The sequence below is a fragment of the Hibiscus syriacus genome, unplaced genomic scaffold, assembly GCF_006381635.1.
Source record: "Hibiscus syriacus cultivar Baekdansim isolate YM2019G1 unplaced genomic scaffold, ASM638163v2 tig00110419_pilon, whole genome shotgun sequence".
NCBI classification, from domain to species: Eukaryota; Viridiplantae; Streptophyta; class Magnoliopsida; order Malvales; family Malvaceae; genus Hibiscus; species Hibiscus syriacus.
Window position 1 is genome coordinate 638,776 of NW_024062731.1, and position 20,767 is coordinate 659,542.

Consider the following 20,767-nt stretch of genomic DNA (forward strand, 5'->3'; position numbering starts at 1 on the left):
GTAACTCTCCATTATAATTTTAATTATTTACTTATTTTAAAACTCTAGTTGTAACTCCTCATTATAATTTTAATTATTTCCTTGTTTTAAAACTATAATTATGTTTATAAGAATTTGTACTAATTACATGGTTAATGTATAAGAATTTCCTTCATTGTAATTTTATCAAGTTTTATTTTCTCGGCCCTGAAAATCAACAAATAAATCTTCCATAGTTCACGGGAAATGTTAGGGACATTTAAGTCATTTTGAAGGATTACCATTATTAAATAGGCATCTACGGCTTGGCAGGCCAGCATTCGGCGGTCATTTCAACGATGAACTCAACACTGGGCTTAATTCGACCGGTTCGCAATTTTACTCTTAGCAGCTATAAAAACCCTAAAATTACCCACGATAAGCACTGTAGACTTCAATTACGTTATCCTTGTATTGAGTTTTCGAATCTTAAATGCTTCGGAGATGTAAATTCGAGGCACGATGTGAGTGTTCAACAGCTGTTGCGAGATGGCTCGGGTGGGTCGAGAAGGATTCTGTCTCGTCGAATTAGGGTTTCATCCAACGATGCTCAGTTCGGTTCGTTGCCGGAAAAAGGCGAGGCTGAGTCGTCGACGACGAGTTTTGCCGAGTTCATCACTTCCGAGCGTGTTAAAGTAGTGGCGATGCTGGCTTTAGCTTTGGCGCTTTGTAATGCGGATAGAGTCGTGATGTCTGTGGCGATTGTACCGTTGTCAGCTGCTCATGGGTGGAGCCGGTCGTTTGGCGGCATTGTTCAGGTCGATTTGTTTTGCTTCTCTTGATTCTACATTCGGTTTTTGGTACTTTGCCATTCAACTATGAAGATACAGAATTTGTTTGTGATTGGGAATGAGTTGAATTTTGTGTCAAAACGTAATTTTTTTAGCAAAAAAATGTATCAAGTGTTTGATTCTCACTCGTTTGTGTAAAATTTGTTGCAGTCATCCTTTCTATGGGGATACTTAATTTCACCAATAGCTGGAGGGACATTAGTGGACTATTATGGTGGTAAGGCCGTAATGGCATGCGGTGTGGCATTGTGGTCATTAGCTACATTTCTTACACCTTGGGCTGCTGAAAACTCTTTATTGGCATTACTTTTTGCAAGAGCTATGCTTGGTGTTGCAGAAGGTGTAGCTCTTCCTTGCATGAACAACATGATAGCTAGGTATTGATGATCTGATTATATTTACTGTTTGATGATGATCACCATAACTTGATGATTTAAATCATGTGCCTTCGAGCAAGTTCAGCTTTGTAGTAACAATATGCAAGCCCAATTGTTGAAGTAGTGTGCGAACTTTTTCTTTTAGATGGTTTCCTTCAACAGAACGCGCAAGGGCTGTTGCAATGGCAATGGCTGGATTTCAGCTTGGAAATGCAATAGGACTCACATTGTCCCCAATTCTCATGTCCCAAGGTGGTATATTTGGACCTTTTGTGATATTTGGACTATGCGGATTTCTCTGGGTTTTAGTATGGTTATCTGCAACCTCAAGTACTCCTGCCCGAAGTCCCCAGATATCAAAATACGAACTAGAATACATAATGAACAAGAGACAAAAATCTCATGCAGTGGAAAGCAAACCTAAAACCACAATGATCCCGCCATTCAGAAAATTGCTTTCTAAAATGCCAACATGGTCTCTAATTGTTGCAAATGCCATGCATAGCTGGGTAATGCTCGTTCCTTCCCCTGTAGCTTATTACATGATCATGTTAAAAATATTCAAAACTTACTAGAATTATGCAGCTTGTGGATACACTCTGAACATTCTGCTGTATTCTTCTTACCAAGTTCAAGCAGTGCACTGCTGCCTTGTATTGCCCGCCAACGTAACCATGCTACCTCCCTACAACACACACGAATTTAATAGTTTTTGGTATTCCTTCCAGTGAATGCACACATTTTTAGAATTTGGATGCATCGTGCATTAATTTACAGGGGGAAGTTGTTCAACTCAGGAAATTCTCGTTACAACATCTATTTTCAGGCTTTCTGTGAGGTGGTTTCATGTATCTTCAATTACTCTAACCTTTTACCAAACCTTCCAGGGCTTTTTTGTTATTCTCTCATGGATGCCTATCTACTTTAACTCGGTAAGGGAAAAACTTAACCATGTGCTGTTCGTTCTGTGATGTGTGCAAGAATATAATCTTGTTTTAAGTTGCAAATAAGGACCATTGTGGCACAGGTCCATCATGTTGATCTCAGACAAGCAGCATGGTTTAGTGCCGTTCCATGGTGCATGATGGCATGTACAGGATACCTAGCTGGTTTATGGTCAGACACATTGATAAGGACTGGTACCAGTATCACTTTGACTCGCAAGATCATGCAGGTAATGTTCAAAGATAACTATGCTATTAACTTAAAAAATGAGTCTTAAATGGTGCCTCTTATATTAGCTTATTTTCTATTGATTGTTATATGCTCGTCTTCATTTGGTTCTAACTTCTTTTCTGCTTAATATGCATCCAATCTGTTTCTTATTTGCAGTCCATTGGTTTTTTGGTCCTGCGATTGCTCTGATTGGTTTAACTGCAGCAAAAACTCCATCAATTGCATCCGCTTGGCTTAGTTTAGCCGTTGGACTTAAAGCCTTCAGTCATTGCGGTTTCCTTGTCAACCTTCAGGTCAGATTGCTGAGTATTCTTCAAACGTTAAGTTATAAGATTGAATGAATTTTTCTCTTTCTTCTAACTCTCTCCTTTTTGTTTCCGTTACCAGAGATTGCTCCACATTATTCTGGTGTTTTACATGGTATGATATTATGTTCAAATCATGTGTATGTTATTTCATTTATTTCTTCAACTGAAAAGTTGGAAAGCAAACTGCCTTAAGCATTAAACTTCATGCTGCAAATTAAATGGTTTAACTAATGATCTCTTTATTTCTGACCATAGGGTTGTCAAATACTGCTGGAACATTTGCTGCTATTGTGGGAACGGTTGGAGCCGGTTTTTTTGTTGAGCTGGTTGGATCATTCCAAGGATTTCTGTTACTGACATCACTCTTATACTTTCTTGCGGCACTTTTCTACAATAAATTTTCTACGGGAGAGAGAGTCGACTTTGAAGAATCTGGTATGAATTGAATGCTTAGTCTCTACAATGCATTGGATGTGAATGACTGGTGATTTTGTGATAACAGGATGCTTAGACTATAAGCTATATAAGCTTATGAAATAGTTTTATAACCTGTATAAAATGTGTAGTTATGAACTGACTGGTAGCTTTGCTAATTTAGCCATGTACCTGTAATTTTCTAATCGGTTGCATGCATAATTTGTTGTCAGAAGATTCATGAACAAGTCTCGTGACTTGTCGTCGTAAACCTTAGTCGAAAATGGAATGTGGAGTGTGAAGTATCAACGGCAACAGGAGAGGGGAGTAGTGAATCCTGTAAAAAGAAAGAACGATCCCCGACACCTTCCTGTATAAAGCCAAAGAAATGTAATGTATTCTGCATCATGTTTACTATGCACATAATCTGATTATCTGAAATTAATAAAAAAATATTGAAAGGAAATTATGAATGTTGGAAGCTTTCATGGACCTATCTCCATCGCTTTCTGGTTTATATGTGGGGTCTGAAAAATGAATTGCTACAGAAGGGAAGCACCACCAATGTCAGTCATTTCACATTTGTAGGGAATCCGTGAGGCATATTGGTTTGGAATAAATACCCTCGAAGTTTCGGGAGTAATTTAGTCTCTCTCAAGTCAAGAAGCTTTTGTAGGCTTAATGTAAAAAAATAAGTGCATAAACTGTCTCGAAAAACGAATTAGCATCTAAAAAATTTTCATCAAAAATATGTGTCTAATGTTTTCTCTGTTATATTTTTAGGTTCATACCGTTATATTTTTTATTTTTTATAAATAAAAATATTTTAAAAAAAACTAAAATTATTCTGAAAACCCCTAAAGTTTTTTAAAATTATAAAATAACTCCAAAATCCTTAAAATCTATAATTTCAAAATCATTTTCGACCGTTGTCGTTCATTTATGGCCACCATCTCCGTTGTTGAAAGGCCACTTACCTATTGCCGCCACCCATTAACTTATAATTACTTTTGATATTACCTAAAATCCCTAAATACCTAAACCCTTACATACATAATCATAACAAGTTGACCCTATTCTCATATGTAATGTGATAAGGGGGAGGTAGAGTAATAGGTTGCCCCCAACGCCAAGTTGAGAGCAGCTTCCGTAGAAGACCTCCAATTATGAATTACCCACCATGAGACTCGATCACACGACCACAAGGTTAAGAGCCTTGCGCTCTACCAACTGAGTTGGACGGGCAATACATACTTAACCATAACCCTACCCTAAATTTAATTGTAACCCTAATTTATGACAACAAAATGATTCTAACACAAATTGTCATTACTCCAACCTTGAAAACAACTAATCGCTTAATGAAAGTAGCATTGAATGGTAATACGAAGTAACGAAATGAGGTGGAGCGAACATACGAAAGAGATAGACATGATAGCATTGAAGGTGGAGAGGTGGAGCGAAAAGTCGGATGAACAGTTGGAGAGGTGGAGCAAAATTAGGTGGTGGTAGAGCTTAGAGTTGTCGCAAACAGTGAAGCAGAGAAAGGAGAAGGGATCTTTGTTGTGGAAGAGGAAAGTAAAAGGGGAGGGGGCGTTTTCCCGAAAAATCACCGGTGACCGGTATATTTACCGATCTAACATCGGACAGACTATATTTCTCAATCTAACACCCGTAGCAGTAAAGCGCGCCCCCTGCACCGCGTTATATGCTGATTTGGCGCCACGTTGGGTAAGCCCCCCCTGAAGCTCGCCTTATGCTGACATGGATACACGTGGGTATAGCGCGACCCCTGGGGCGCGCGTCTTACGCCACGTAGAGGTATAGCGCGGGGCAGGGGTCGCGCCATACCTTTATATAATTATATAAGGCGCGGTGCAGGTACCGCGCCTTGTATAGCGACTTCGGCTATAAATACCCTTCTCCCCCGTTAAGTTCCTCACATCTCCTCACATCTCTCCTCTCAACTTATAAATTAATACAATAATTCCGTCAACGAGTCAATAATTCTGGCAATCTTCTCATATTTGATTTAGAAGTTCGTGTGATTTTTCGTTATAAGGTAATTTTGTTATAATTTTTTTTATTATACTTATTGTTTATTATGATTATTTGAAAAAATATTATACTAATTATTTTCAATTAATTTTTGTGTTTGTAAAATTAGAAAGCGGGAGCATACGTCGAAATAGTTTTGCGGTGCAGGTAATAATATAAAATTATATTATTTAAATTATTTACATTGATGTGTAAAAATTTTATTGTGTTATATTTTTGTTCATATATTATTTATTTAATCAGGTTTGTTTCAGTTATTGTTTTTACAGATATAATATTGTCGAACTTTTAAACTCAAAGAATGACGCGACTTTCAGCTATTGTTTATTATGATGGTGAAATTCGAGAAGATGAAATCGGCGTTGTTTTCGTATCAAATGAGCGTGTTAAAATATCATTCAAGAGAAACATAACTCTTGAGGAGCTGATAACGAAGATTTCGAGGAAGATTCATGTTGGAAGTAGTAGAAGAATATCGTCGTTGCAGTACAGATTTCCAACGTCATTGTTTCCATTAACTTATACAGCGTTCGAACTTTCGAACAATGATGATGTTGAAATGATGGTTGAAGTTCAAAGTAATTATTCAGACGCCGATATTGAGATCTATGCATATTTTGTTCAAGTGCGTGCTGTTCAGGGTCAATCATTAAGCTCCCACTATGGGCTGGCTGAACAAGTTGATCAAGTTGACAGCACGACTACAGTAATGTGTAATGATTTTAATGTTATAATGGGGAGACATTCATCCGCAACTCCTTACGATATATACCGAGGTGGGTCCACAAACAATCCGTATGGCAACACCGCATCCAGTTCAAGGGGAAAGCATTCATCTGCAAATTTCTTTGACCATATGGAGATTTCATCGACACAATCATCTGTGCAGTTTCCATTTGACACGATGGCTTCAAGCTCCAGGGGAGGCATTCGACTGCGAACTTTTTCAATCTCAATGTCGATATGCCTTCTAGTTCAAGGGGAATGCGTGAAAGTAGTAGGTTCTTCAACCTAAATGTGGAGCACATGGAGGTGGCGACATCATATATGGTTGCGGTGGCTGCTGTAAAGGTCCTGCTGGTGCAGCTGAGGATGAACCGGAAGCACCTGCTCTCCGTCCACGAGTCGGGTGACGATGGTGATGTGTCGGTGAACGTCTTTGTCGACGTCGCGGAAAGGTTTACCCTTGTGCATCCTCGGGAAGCAGAAACAATTTCCTGTTACTGTTAACCACTCATAATAACCGTCAGCAACCATCAAGAGGTCAAGTAAAATGGGCTCTCTACGGGGAAGGCTCCGATGTCGATCCTCCCACAACACGACCCACTCATGATGCCTCACCAGCCAATCTGTATCTGTCTTTTCGCGTCTATCTGTGTTATGCAACTCGTCCATATTGCGAGGTGCTTCCGGAATTGGTTGAAATAACCAAATTGCTGGAGCACGCGATCAGTGGAGTGCCACTTGACGATCGCATAACAGATCAAGGGGACCATCGCCATCCAAACATCTAATGGTCCCCTCAACTCAGGTGGGATCACCGTCCTCACATCATCAGTAGAATATGGCACCCATTCAAACTAAAACAAATATATAATTTTTATCAAATAATAATCTAATTATATAACTATAATCTAAAATCGATTTTTAAACATTAAAATTCATACCTGTGTGCCAGCCTTCTGATCGAGGAGCACCCAAATTTTTTCTAAATCATCAGGTAGCTCCTAATGATTTTTCCTATCAGTATACCACCTATTCGAGGAAAAAAAATATTATACGTTGTATAAAATGATTAATATATGAAATCAGTTTTACAATTACCTCAATAATAGTGGAAATACGAATGGGTTCTTGACAACGGGACATAAAAAGGACAATCGATACCATGCCCAAGACTGTAGCAGCAGGAGACATCTGTCGATAGCATTACGCCTGTAGTTAGTGGCTCAACACATCTCTCTGTACAAGAAAGCCAAAATTGTCGAGCCCCAACTGAGTGATCCGGCCAGATGAAAGTCTCCAAGGTGTCGCAACCACGTGCAGTGAACTTGGTTGCGCGATTTGTCCGGCATCAACAACCCTCCTATCAGCTGTAGTATGCATGCCCGTGCATACATTTTAGCTTCATCCTCAGACGCGTCCTCGCTCAAATCACGAAAATTGGCATCTAACCAATTTAACGGTATCTGACCACCGTTAAAATTTTCCGGGACACGTCCTAGATTATCCTGACACAAAGTAGTCCATGAACCCTACGCGATCCCCGATATCATATCTCCATCCACCGGAAGCCCCAGGTGCATAGAAACATCCTTAAGTGTAATCGTGCACTCTCCGCACGGAAGATGGAATGTGTGAGTCTCTGGCCTCCACCGCTCTACTAAGGCAGATATCAGGTCTGGCTCTATCTTACAGTGACTCTGATATCTACCTATGTAACCGAATCCAGCATCTACTAAATACGGCAAGACACAGCTAGGTATCACTAACTTAAGATTCCTAATAAAAGGATCTAATACACGATCCTTCTCCTAAAATTAATAATTACAAAAATTAATTTTAATCTAATAAGCATGCATTAAATAATTAACAAATTATTACTAATATTAAATTAAAACGTTAAAATGTTACCGTATCGTGTCGAGATATGATTTGCATCCAAGCGAAGTAGACCATCTGCCATTTTATATCTGTAAAAAAATTAAATAAGTAAAATATTAAATAAATTAAATACTTAAATAAATTAAATACAAAATATTAAAAATATAATAAAATATACCTTAGAAGAGATTATAAGAGTATTTGAGAGAAATTGAGAGAATTTGGTGTGATAAAAGTAATTGAGGATGGGGGTATTTATAGGGAGGATTGGGGTGTGAAGCGTCGGGGGTATGGGGGTAATTATGGGTATAGCGCGGGGCAGGGGGCGCGCCTTCCTGACGTGTGTCAGATTCAAAGGTAAGGCGCGACCCCTGCCCCGCGTGTAATTACACACCTACCCCTCGCTTTAGACACGTGAATCTATGTCAGTATAAGGAGCGTTTCAGGGGGCGCCTTACCCCACGTGATGCCAAATCAGCATATAACGCGGTGCAGGGGGCGTGCTTTACTGCTAAGGGTGTTAGATCGGGAAATATAGTCTGACCGGTGTTAGATCGGTAAATATATCGGTCACCGGTGATTTTTTGGGAAAAACGCCGGACGGGGGACGATGGAAGGGAAAAAGTTTTTTTTACATAATATATTTATTTATAATAAAAAATATTTTTATTTTTAAAATTTTTAAATAAATTCTTAAAATTATCAGAACGTGACATGTATCACTTAAAGGAGATTTTTAATGACGGTTAACATTTGGATATCTAAAAGTATAACGTTAAAATATTATGTACCTAATTTTAGTGAAAAAAATGACACAAACATTTTTCGAGACGTAATTTAGACATTTATTTTTGTATTAAGACGATTTTGTATTATAAGTATGTGTGAAGCTAAAAGTAAATTATGGATTTTTAAAGGTTTAAATTTAATTCAATCATTGTTTTAACTTAGAACTTTATAATTTTTGTTTAAATTGATTTTTCTCATATAGTGAGTTGAAATGTAATTTTTTTATTTGAACTTAAAAATATCAAATTTAAAAGAACTAAACTTGAATATTATCATTTAAGGGAGATCATAGCTCATACTAATATCTTTGCTCTGTCTCTATCAGGAGTAATTTAATCTGTTACAGAATAAATGAGATAATTATATTTTTCATATTGGTTTAAAATAAATACTCTGAAGCATAGCAGTTGAAATAAATACTCGAGAGGTCCCTATGTTATACGGAACTATCTATCATGCGTCAACGAGTGACGGAAGAGTTAAGTCGCTCTAGATGGAACCAGGTACGGAAAGCTCAAACTACTTCTAAAGTTTATGAATTCTCTCCGGCAACAGCCTGCTTGAAAGTTAAAAGGTCATAAATTTGATCCATTGATCAGGCTCGAGAGCTTCTAGTGCTCTAAGTACTCACTCTCCTTGAAGAGATGGGGTTTCACCACGTGTTTCAGAAAATGATGGGGGAGACTACACATCTATGAGTCGGGTCGGGTTTTTGGTCCAGCCGATCAGAGACCAAGCGATACTCCACCCGAGACCCGACCAGACCAAAATAAGATTTCACCCGACCCAAATCCGACTTGATATATACTTAGAAACCCAACCGACCCGACCCGAAATAATAAAAAAATTATTTTTATTCAATAAAAACAATGACTTAATTAGAAAAAATTATATATAAATAAGTATTATAATTATTCTTAAATATATAAAGTTTGGGGTATGGTATTTTTACCCTAAATCCAAACCCGACCCAAACTCAATTTTTAAAAAAAAAAAACCGATTCGATCGGATCGGGTCAGAACCCGTTAAATTCAGGCCCATCCCCATCCCTAATCCATATACTTGATGGTGATCCTTGTTTACGTTATACAACCCATCATGAATAGAAGCTCGAATGCTATACGCACTGGATCATGGCTTACAATACCTATACTTGCACCACCCTTCCCGCAAGGAGTGGACATGTCTCAAGAACTCGGGGTACTTAAGTCATCAAATAAAACACAATAGAGAGAGAGAGCAAATTTCTACTACAATTTGATTTGAGTTCTCAAGATCCAAGTTTCACAAACCTAATAATAAAATCCCTGAAAATAACACGCCATATTTAAAGACACGTTCTCTTCCAATCACGTATCAACGATAGTGGAGCATATGTAATCCTTCACTATCCTTTAGGACGAAGAGTCGGACCTCGGAGTCACTGATCTTGAAAAAGATCTGGATGACGGGCTTGCACTTCTACTTCTTGAACGACTGCGATGAGACCCTCACTCCGGATCCTTGGTAAGTTTCTTACGTGATGGAGAAATGCTTCGTGAGATGTCCCTCGACCTCTCTACAGGGAATTTGATGCGTGAGTAACTCTGCCTTGAGCTACTCCTTCGCTTAGGGCTCCCAATACGTGAGCACCTCCTAGAACTTTTCCTTGACGCAGGTGGTGCAGGACTCCCAGAAACAGAATGGTCTCCATAACTTCTACAATCTACAGAATCATAAGACTTGTACCGTCTCCTGTTGTACCGATCTTCTGGTGAGCATGAACAATCCCACCTTCTGTAGTACCGATCTTCTGGTGAGCAGGAACAATCCCTCCTTCTATAGTACCAATCTTCTGGTGAGTAGGAAAGATCCCTCCTCCTGTAGTACCATCATCAGGTGAGTAGGAACGATCCCACCTTCTATAGTATCGATCATCTCGTGAATAGGAACGATCTTGTCTTCTATAGTATCGATCATCAGGTGAGTAGGAACGGTCTTGCCTACGATAGTAATGTTCATCGGGAGTGTAAGACCCATAATGTCTTCTATAGTATCTGTCATCAAGAGAGTAGGAACGGTCAAGCTTCTGTAGTAGCGGTCATCTAAGGATACACTATGAGGAACAAGAACGTGAATACGACCTCTGTCGAGGGGAGTATGATCTACTACTACTATTGTCAGATGAATAACGATGAGATCGACTGCGGCTCCTCGAGTAAGACCTACAAGATGAATAGCTTCGAGAACGTTGACAAGCTGCATACAGAGAAGAAATTTAAAAAAAATCATAATCTGGCATCCTCAGATACCAAGTAATCTAGACAAACAGAATAATCATCAATTAGAAAATACCACGAGCGTTCTCATCCCAAATACCTTCCAGGAGTAGGAGTTCTCCCCTGTTATGAACCGAAGTAATAGAAAAGGAAATATCGAAGAAGAAAGGTTTTAGAAGAAGAAAATAAGAGAGATTACAGAAAAATGATTCTCATTCATTCATCAGGTATCTTTCTCATTCCTTAGTACATAGTATTTATTTGATTACAATGTACTATAGCAAATAAAAAGAGGACAGTTGTATAACTGATTTTCTAACAGACTCCTTGCAGCTGGATATTTTCCTCCTTTGGGTTGTTGACTGGATCCACGTCTGAGCCCATCTCTTCTGACCAACTCTTCCTCTGCTGCAACTCCAGGTAAATCCCTTCAACCCTCTCATTAGAGATTAAAATTCCTAATTCCCTTATCTATTTTCTCTCAATCCCTAATTCCTCGTCTATTTCGCCCAATTCTCTCGCTTCAATTCTAATCTCCTTGTCCTGGTCTTCTCTTGCAACCGTGACAATACCTCCTCCATCAACAGATCCTTTTCCCTAATGATCGAATTCAGGAAACTGGGCACGCAAGATTGTATAATCTTCCCAGGTATTGTTTTCAGCACTCAAATTCGTCCATCAAACCAGTAATTGAGTAACAGCACGGTTATCTCGTTTTACAATTCTTCTGCTTAAAATTTTCTCAGGAAATACTTTCAGTCGTCCATCATCTATTACCTGAGGAGATTCGGATGAAGCCACTGTCTTCTCTCCCAATTTTCTCTTCAAAAGGCTGACATGGAAAACAAGGTGTATTTAAATAGTGTCTGGTAAGTCCAATTTATAAGCAACATCACCAATCTTTTCTAGAATTTTGTAAGGGCCATAAAAACGAGCTGCTAACTTCAAGTTTTTTTCTGATTGCCAGGGAAGTCTGCCTATATGGTTGCAGTTTCAGGTACACCTCCTCACCCACATCAAATTTTCTTTCACTACGTTTTTTATCAGCTTGTTGTTTCATACGATTCTAGGCTTACTGTAACCGATCTCTCACAATCTGCCTGATCTGCTCTCTATCTTGTAATAATGTCTAAACACTGTTGACATTAGATTCAGAACACCATAACATTGTAGGAGGTTTATATACATAGAGTGTCTCAAAAGGGGTAGTTTTAAGTGATGTATGATAGTTTGTATTATACCACCACTCAGCATGAGGTAACCATCTTGCCCATTGAGTAGGTTTTAGGAAACATAAACCCCTTAAGTATTGTTCAAGACATTGATTCACTCTCTCAGTTTGACCATCTGTCTCAGGATGGTAAGCTGTGCTAGAGAGTGTGCTGGTTCCCAACTGCTTCATTAGTTCTTTCCAAAAAAACTAGTGAAGGTCTTATCACGATCTGAAATGGCCATCTTAGGTTGACCATGAAGCTTATAAACATGATCTAAATATAATTTAGCTACTTCCATCACAGTGTAGGGATAAGAAAGTGCTAAAAATGAGCATATTTAGTCAGTTTATCTAACACCACCAAAATGCAATTCTTATGCAAAGAATTAGGTAACCCTCCAATAAAATCCATAGTTATCACCTCTCATGCTTGTTGAGGAATTGGAATTGGTTGTAGTAGTCTAGGTTTAGCCACATGCTCCACCTTAGTGCATTGGCAGACTTCACATTGTTGTATATAAGTAGAGACCATGCTTTTAAGTTTAGGCCAATAAAAATAAGATTTCACCCACTGGTACGTAGCGTGAATACCCGAATAGCCTCCATGAGGAGAGTCATGTAAAATCTGTAATATCTTCAAACGTAAAGCACCAGACTGTCCCACATAAACTCTATTTTTGTTGAATACTTCCAATTTGGAACACTAACATGTTAATAGTTACTGCTCGAATGTACTCTTTAGCATCATCATCATTTTCATAGCTTTGTTCAATATCTGTCACCCAAGTCGGAATTATAATCATGGCCCCCATCTGTTGACACTCACCCTCCTGCACAAATTGTCTTGACAAGCATCAGCCACAACATTAGTACGCCTTTTTCTATATTGAATTGTGTAGTCCAAACCCAACAATTTAGTCAATCCTTTGTTCTGAATTGTTGTTGTGAGTTTCTGCTCTAATAAATACTTCAAAGGCTCGTGGTCTATTTTAATGACAAACGGACCACATTCAAGATAATGTCGCCATTTCGAAACTGCCAAAAGAATAGCCAAATATTCATTCTCATAGTTAGAAAGGTCCATGTTTTTAGTGCTTAAAGCTTTGCTAAGGTATGCCAAAGGACGACCTCCTTGGGATAAAATAGCCCCTATACCTTCTGAGCTCGTATCAATTTCTAAGCAAAATTCTTTAGTGAAATCAGGAAGAGCCAAAACTGGAGCCTTACACATTATTTCCTTCAATTGATTAAAGGCTGTCAATACTGTAGGATTCCATGTAAAACCATCATTTTTTAACATCAGTGTAAGTGGCCGACTAATAGCACCATAGCCTTTGATGAACCTTCTATAATAGCCTGTTAGCCCCAAAAATCCTCGAAGAGATTTTAAGTTTTGAGGAAGTGGCCAATTTTTCATGGCAGCAATTTTTAATGGATCAGTGGAAACCCATTGAGCAGTAATAATATGGCCTAAATATTCTACTTGTGTTTGGCCAAAGAAACATTTACTCCTCTTAGCATATAGCTGATGTGTGTCAATATTTCCAAAACTTTTCTCAAGTGTAGTGTTGTACACTAATATATCATCAAAAAATACCAGAACAAACTTTCTCAAATAGGGAGTAAATAGATCATTCATAAGAGATTGAAATGTAGCAGGTGCATTAGTGAGACCAAAGGGCATTACCTTGAATTCAAAATGTCCATGATGAGTGCGAAAGGCTGTTTTGTAGATGTCTGTAGGCTGAATTCTAATCTGCCAGTAGCCAGACCTTAAGTCTAACTTAGAAAAATAGGATGCTCCATGTAATTCATCTAATAAGGCTTCCACCACTGGTATTGGAAATTTATTTTTTTCTGTTTGAGAGTTTAGTTATCTATAATCGACGTAAAATCTCCAAGAACCATCTTTTTTCTTCACAAGTAAGAAGGTGAGGCAAAAGGGCTCTTGCTTGCTTGAATGACAGAGGCTGCTAGTATATCAGAAATTTGTCTTTCCACCTCTGTTTGTTGATGATGTGGAAATCTGTATGGCCGCAAATTGACCGGGGTTGCACCCGGTTTAAGTGTAATTGAATGGTCATGTACTCGTGCAGGAGGTAATCCTTTAGGTTCCTCAAAAACTCCTGCAAACTCTGCTAATAATGGTTGTAGCTCATAAGGTACATGTTGCTCATCAGTTTCCATAGTTAGGAAATAGATTTCTCCCAATAAATCTGGATCCTTAGTAGTAATCTTGTGCATTTTGTCATTTGAAACTGTTTTCATAAGGAATGGTGCTTGATGTCCTTGAATAGATAATTGTTGTCCCTTCTTCTCAAAAGTAATAGTCATGGAATTAAAATCCATAAGGATTGGACTATATTTGCGCATCCAATCAACTCCAAGAACCATATCGTTGCCGCCTAGATTAAGCACCCGAAAATCATGAAAAAACTGATGGTCTTGCATGATCCAACATAATTGATTACTCGTAGCTGAACTAAATAATTTCTCACCATTAGCAGTGGTTGAGTTGAAACTAACTCAGTACCAGCTTTAGCCCACTTAGGAGTGATAAAGTTGTGTGTGCTGCCACTGTCAATAAGAATATTGAGAGGTTTGCTCTTGATCAAGCCTTGAATTCTAATTGTAGTATACCCAATGCTACTTGTGAGAGCATTGACTGAAATTTCCAGATTCTCATCTTTATCACTTGACTCTCCCAAAACTTCCTCTATTATGACTGTTTCTTCCTGGTTATCCAATTCCTCCATGGCATTCAACTGTCGTAACTTGCATTGGTGGCCTGGTTGAAATCGTTCACCATATTTGTAACACAAATTATTCAATCTGCGATACTCCAACAAATTATTCTTGTTAGAAGGATTTGGTAGAACCTTCTGTGTTGTTGGACTAGCAGCAGGTTTGTTAAAAGTTTTTTTTTGAAGATGGTTTGTTAAAAGTTGTTTGGGTGGGATAGGGTGGGAATCTTGAATTTTATTTTTGTCTTTTGCTTTCAAACTCCATTGAAATCTCATATAATTTTGCCTGCCTACAAGCTTCAGTTAACTCTTTAGGGTTGAGAGCTTTGACTCTATGTTTCAACTCCTCCTTCAGTCTACTTATGAAAATGAACACAAAAAATTCCTCCCCCAAGGTTGGATTCTGCATTAAAATGAAAGGTTTAAGCTCTTCAAACCTCACTTGGTATTCTTCCACTGTTCCTTTCTGAATTAGCTTACTAAATTCTTCTATGACATCTGTATATTGCATATCACTAAATCGATGACATAAGTCTGCTTCAAACTCATGCCAATGTACTCGTTTTTTTTTTCATGATATAACCATCGAACCAGGATTCAGCTTTTCCCTCTAAATATATTGTAGCTAACTCAACTCTTTGCTCTTCAGGAATTCCAAAGAGATGAAAGAACTTATGACATTTTTATACCAAGCCCCTTGGATTAGTTCCATCAAAATTTGTTAGCTCTACTTTAGGCCTAGGAATTATAAATCCAGTGTTTCCTACTGTCCCTCCCTGAACCATTTTTGCCCCATTATTATCTTGTTTGATTTTCCATTTGCGACTCATAGGGTTTAGATTTGAGGATACATGGTTCATTCATATTGTACGAGAATCTAGACTTATCATTAATCACTGTCACTATCACCGATTTCTTTCCCTCAACCTTAGTTAGAGTAGGCGTAACAGTCTGCTCCTTCTCTGAGCTTGCCATGTCCTGCTCATCGTTCCTCTCCGTTAATATTCGTAGGACTTGTTCTATATAAGCTTGATTGGTGTTCATCTTCGATTCCAGATTATTTAGACGATTGTTTTGCTCCTCCCACCATTTTGAGGTTTCGTTTCATCACTGACTTATTCTACTCTTTTGATAAATTTTCAATCTGCTGCTGAATGACAGTAAGTTCAGCCGACTCTGCCATAACTTGATTCTTTTTTTGTTTTCCCAATTTGCTAATGCCAAGAAACGAGGCTCTGAATATCAATTTGTTATGAACCGAAATAATAGAAAAAGAAATATCGAAGAAGAATGGTTTTAGAAGAAGAAAGAAGATTACAGGAAAAAATTCATTCATTCATCAGGTATCTTTCTCATTTCTTAGTACATAGTATTTATTTGATTACAATGTACTATAGCAAATAAAAAGATGACAACTTTATAACTGATTTTCTAATAGACTCCTTGCAACTAGATATTTTCCTCCTTCGGGCTGTTGATTGGATCCACGTTAGAGCCCATCACTTCTGGCCAACTCTTCCTCTAATGCAACTCAAGGTAAATACCTTCAGCCGTCTCATTAGAGATTGAAATTCCTAATTCCCTTCTCTTTTCTCTCAATCCCTAATTCCTCGCCCATTTCCCCCAATTCCCTCGCTTCAATTCTAATCTCCTCGTCTTGATCTTCTCTTGTAACCGTGACATCCCCTCCGCCTCTTAGCCTGCAGAAAACACGACTCAGAATGAGAAAGTGAAATTACAAAAAGTCCACAAACAATAAGTGCTGGATGAGAGTACAACTGCTTTCCATTTTTCCATTTCTTTTATCAGAAAGAGGTAATATAAATTTGAATCCATATGCAGAATAATTGAAACAAAAGACATAACAGTTGAATACAGAGAGAAATTCAGGGCATACAACCCTAACAGTCTGATTCTTGTTGTTGTGTTTGATTTGTTTGGTTAGGTGTTACACTTTTGGAATTTGGTGAAGAGCTGCAACACACAGCTAACCTGCTGCCACAATAACTTACAAGTGGAAACCATCCATAATTCTTATGCAATTTAAGCAAGGATCAATTACCTAACTGTCAAAGCGGCCACTAATCAAGATAAACTAAATTCAGGATCTTTTACCTTTTCTACCGTAATGACACGCCCTTCCAGAACAGAGCGGTTCAAATACTTGATGCATCGTTCAGCTTCCTCTATAGTCGACATTGTAACAAATCCAAAACCACGGGATTCCCTTGTCCACGGATCAACCACAAGATGAACATCAACAACCTATAAATTGAGCTTGGAAAGCAAATATAGATATTTCTTAACCATGTCAAAAATGTTGATCCGCGTATCATCATTGAAAGGAATGGATTTTCATGCAACCAATATTTACTATTTTGAAATACAAATACAAACTTTGAAAGATGTATTGTGTGATCGTATGGACAAGGTCAAATGATATACCATCAAAAAAATGGATAGAGATGAGCAAAACTCGACTCGACTCTAAATATCGAAAAAAAAATCAATTATTAGAGTCAACTCGAATTATCAATTTGGTTTTCAAGTTCGAGTTGAAATTTCAAAAACCCAATTAACTTGAAAAACCGAAAATTTAGATGAGTATTTTGACAAATTTGCGATTTGATCCCTGATTTACCATTCCTTCAATTTCTCCTTTTATTTTAAATTATTTTTTACCAAATTTGAACCACATGCTCTTAAACCATCATAAAATACATATCAACTTTCAATTCCACTTTTGATAACAAATCTTCTAATTTTTAAATTTAATCTCTCAATTTCGCATTATTTTCAAGTTTCTTCAATTCATCCTAAATAAAGTACATTTTCGATCAAATTTAAATTGCATGCTACTATACCACTGTAAAATACCTATGTAACTTCAATTGTTATTTTATTTATTAAAAATGTACTTTTTTTTAATTTAGTCCTTTAGCTTTGCATTTTACTCAATTTAATCTTTTGACTACGATTGTTTACAAATTCTTTCTTCATATCAATTCTTTGGCTCCTTTGTACTCTCATCAATCTTTTATCCTCAAAATACCTTCTTTAAAATATAATATTGTAAATATTTTATAATTTTAGATTGTAAGTGATATATATTAAATAACATTATAATGTGAAAAGAATATATATATATCATATGGTTAGAGAAAATCGAAAAATTGGAACCAATCCGTACCTTAACACTATAAATAATTATAATTAAATTTTTATAGAAACTCGAACATCTCAACTCAACTCTAATTTCTTAAACTCGACTCGGAAAAATTTCCAGTTAAGTCCGAGTCATAAGCTATGACTAGTCAACTCGAATTTTTTTTTACTCAAATTGACTCGATCGAATGCTTACCCCTAGAATGAAATGGATTTTTTTTATAATTGATATTCACAAATTCAAAATTAACAATGCACACTTAGAAAGTTATGCCAATCCATACCTTTCCCTCACTTGCAAAATGCTTCTCCAGCTCTTTCTTGGTGATCCGATGTAACAAGCCTGTCACATACAAATTGTTCCCAGGATTTTCAACATCACTTTCAGCACTCCTACCAATCCAATAAAAAAATGTCAAACTGGAAAGCACATCAAAATTTAGAGACAAAAGATACAATAAGCAGCAGTAAGGCAGAAATAGATGACTAAATAATGCCTCGAACGACTCTTTGACCTTGACTGGGATCTTGAGATGGACCTCCTGTACCTCTTGTATGGAGATGGAGAAGGGGAATAGCTTGATCCTCTAGAGTAGGAAATCTGAAAAAGTGACCATAATAAACAGCTCAGTATTTGATAAATTCCCAAACATTTAATTACAGTTTTTACTCTGCAATATTCAGGGCCGGTTTTGGGTCTGTGCGGGCTGTCCAACCGCACAGGGCCCAATTTTTGTAAGGACCTTCAAAATTTTTTAAGCCTTTTGTATGTATGTGTATTTAGAATATTTGACCCAAGAATTTTCAAGTCCAAGGCTTATTTTACTGTTATGGTATAGATCACCAAATTTTAAAATATTAGTGAACTTATTTATATATCTAATATTTTAGTTTTAAAAGGTCTATTTTATTGTTATGGCACAAGGTCACCAAAATTTACAAGACGGTCCTGGCAATATTCCACTGGATAAAGAAGAAACTCATTTTCATAAAACAAAAGAACAAACTTCATCACATCCAGAAACAATTGTCCACAATCAAATTTTCAATTCAATCTATATAACCGATTGATGTGAAATTTTAGAACTTCAATTTCACCTACCAGATTAAATTCCAAAAATAGTAACATATAAGACATAAATTGAAATATTATAAACATTTCCATATGTTATCACGCCAATATAGAGACGGATTACAAATTAGGCAGCTGTTTCTACGTATTATATTAAACATTCAAGAGCAATTTTCATTATAAAAATTTAACCAATTCATAAAACAAGATTCCAAAATTCAAAATAACTTCCAATTTTGCAAGTAATAATAAATAATTTAATTCAAGGACGACCTATCTCTTATCATAAAACGAAGGTAAATCCCATTCAACAAACAAATAATAATTACAAACAATTCCCTACCAAAATTAAAAATCGATTTCCAAAAAATAATAATAATAATAATAATAAATTTATGAATCAATTGCAATCGGTAAGTTACCTTAAACAAAAAAACAGCTAAAGGCGGACGATGATCGAGTCTTTTTGATCTCTCTTTTATATATATGATGATTTCATATGTTACGCATAAAAAGGTTTAAAAGATTTTATATGTGCAAAAGGTATTCTGAAGGTTCTAGAGATGCGGACGTGAGGAGTGCACTAAAATTCGGTTGAATCCTTCCTGTTTAAGATCCGTGCACAAAAAGGATAAACCACATTATGCCCCCTAAATTTTGTATCTCTTTTTATTGACCCTGAATTCTTTTTCTAGTTCGTATTGGTCTTGGAATTTGGTAACTTCTTCGATTTGGTCTCAAAATTTGAATCTTTATCCGTTTATAATATTTTATATTTAAATTAATCCATCAATAAATTTTATATAAATAATTATACTATTATAATTACTATTATCAGTAATTATTTAAAAAAATATCCAACCTGCGAAGTTATTTTTGTTCAATAAATGAAGATAAATCAAATAAGATAATAAAATTATAAAAAGAATTATTACCTTTGATAATAGTATTTTTCTTAAACCAAAACGTTTTCATATTAAAATAATAATATTTTTCAAAAAAATCAAAATAAAAAATAATTAACACGTATTCATATAATTTAATACAAGAAGAAAATCATTTGAGATGGTATAAGCACCAAACAAGGAAAATATTAAAAATTCATTCAAAAAATTTGACCGAAAAATAGATACGAACATATCTAATTACATCTACAAATAAACTACAACAGGAGATGAAATTTTTGAAAGACCATTGACAATCACAAATTAGAGTCAAGCGTAATAAAAGACTATTTATGAACGCAAACAATGTATCGAAATCTAATATAAGAGTCCAAAACAGAGAAGACCAATTAGATACTAATAAGCGTATCTTAATCAATCGAGACGACGCTAAATTTAACTCTAAGAATGCTAAACGAAAAAAAAGGTCAAACAATCGAGAAAAAATACTAAAAAATATGACAAAAGGTAGAGAAAAACATATCATAATAGTAAAGTTGTTAGAAATTAAAAAATAAAAAACATGTTATAAAAAAATAAGGAATATCTTATTTAAAATATTAAAAATTTAAATAATATGATTTAAATATTAAATTAATATATGTTGTGCTCGAAACGATCAACCGAAATGTGCCAAGAGTGGGTGAATTGGCCTTTGAAAGAATTGTGGTGGATGCAATTGAAAATTAAAAACTTTGCACAATAATTTAGAGTGATTTGACTTCTAAATCAAGTCTACATCCACTACCTTATTTATCCACACTAAGGATTTCTCAAATCCACTAGATTTGCAAACCTTCAAAGATAAAGTATAATCTTACAAAGACACACAAGG

At 36.4% G+C, this 20,767-nt stretch overlaps 1 protein-coding gene and 1 pseudogene across 1 annotated transcript; one reads left to right on the top strand and one right to left on the bottom strand.

Moving 5' to 3' along the window:
- The first annotated feature begins 274 nt into the window (after positions 1-274).
- On the top strand, positions 275-3,428 carry LOC120124598 (annotated as a pseudogene).
- A 7,453-nt stretch (positions 3,429-10,881) lies between these two features.
- On the bottom strand, positions 10,882-19,491 carry LOC120124549 (serine/arginine-rich splicing factor SR45a-like; the record flags this gene model as incomplete). The annotated part of the gene is made up of 6 exons (XM_039143201.1): positions 10,882-10,917; positions 16,437-16,451; positions 16,867-17,016; positions 18,201-18,309; positions 18,465-18,517; positions 19,411-19,491. Coding segments are annotated over 6 exons (444 nt in total), but the record flags the coding sequence as incomplete, so codon positions are not given.
- Positions 19,492-20,767: the final 1,276 nt, after the last annotated feature.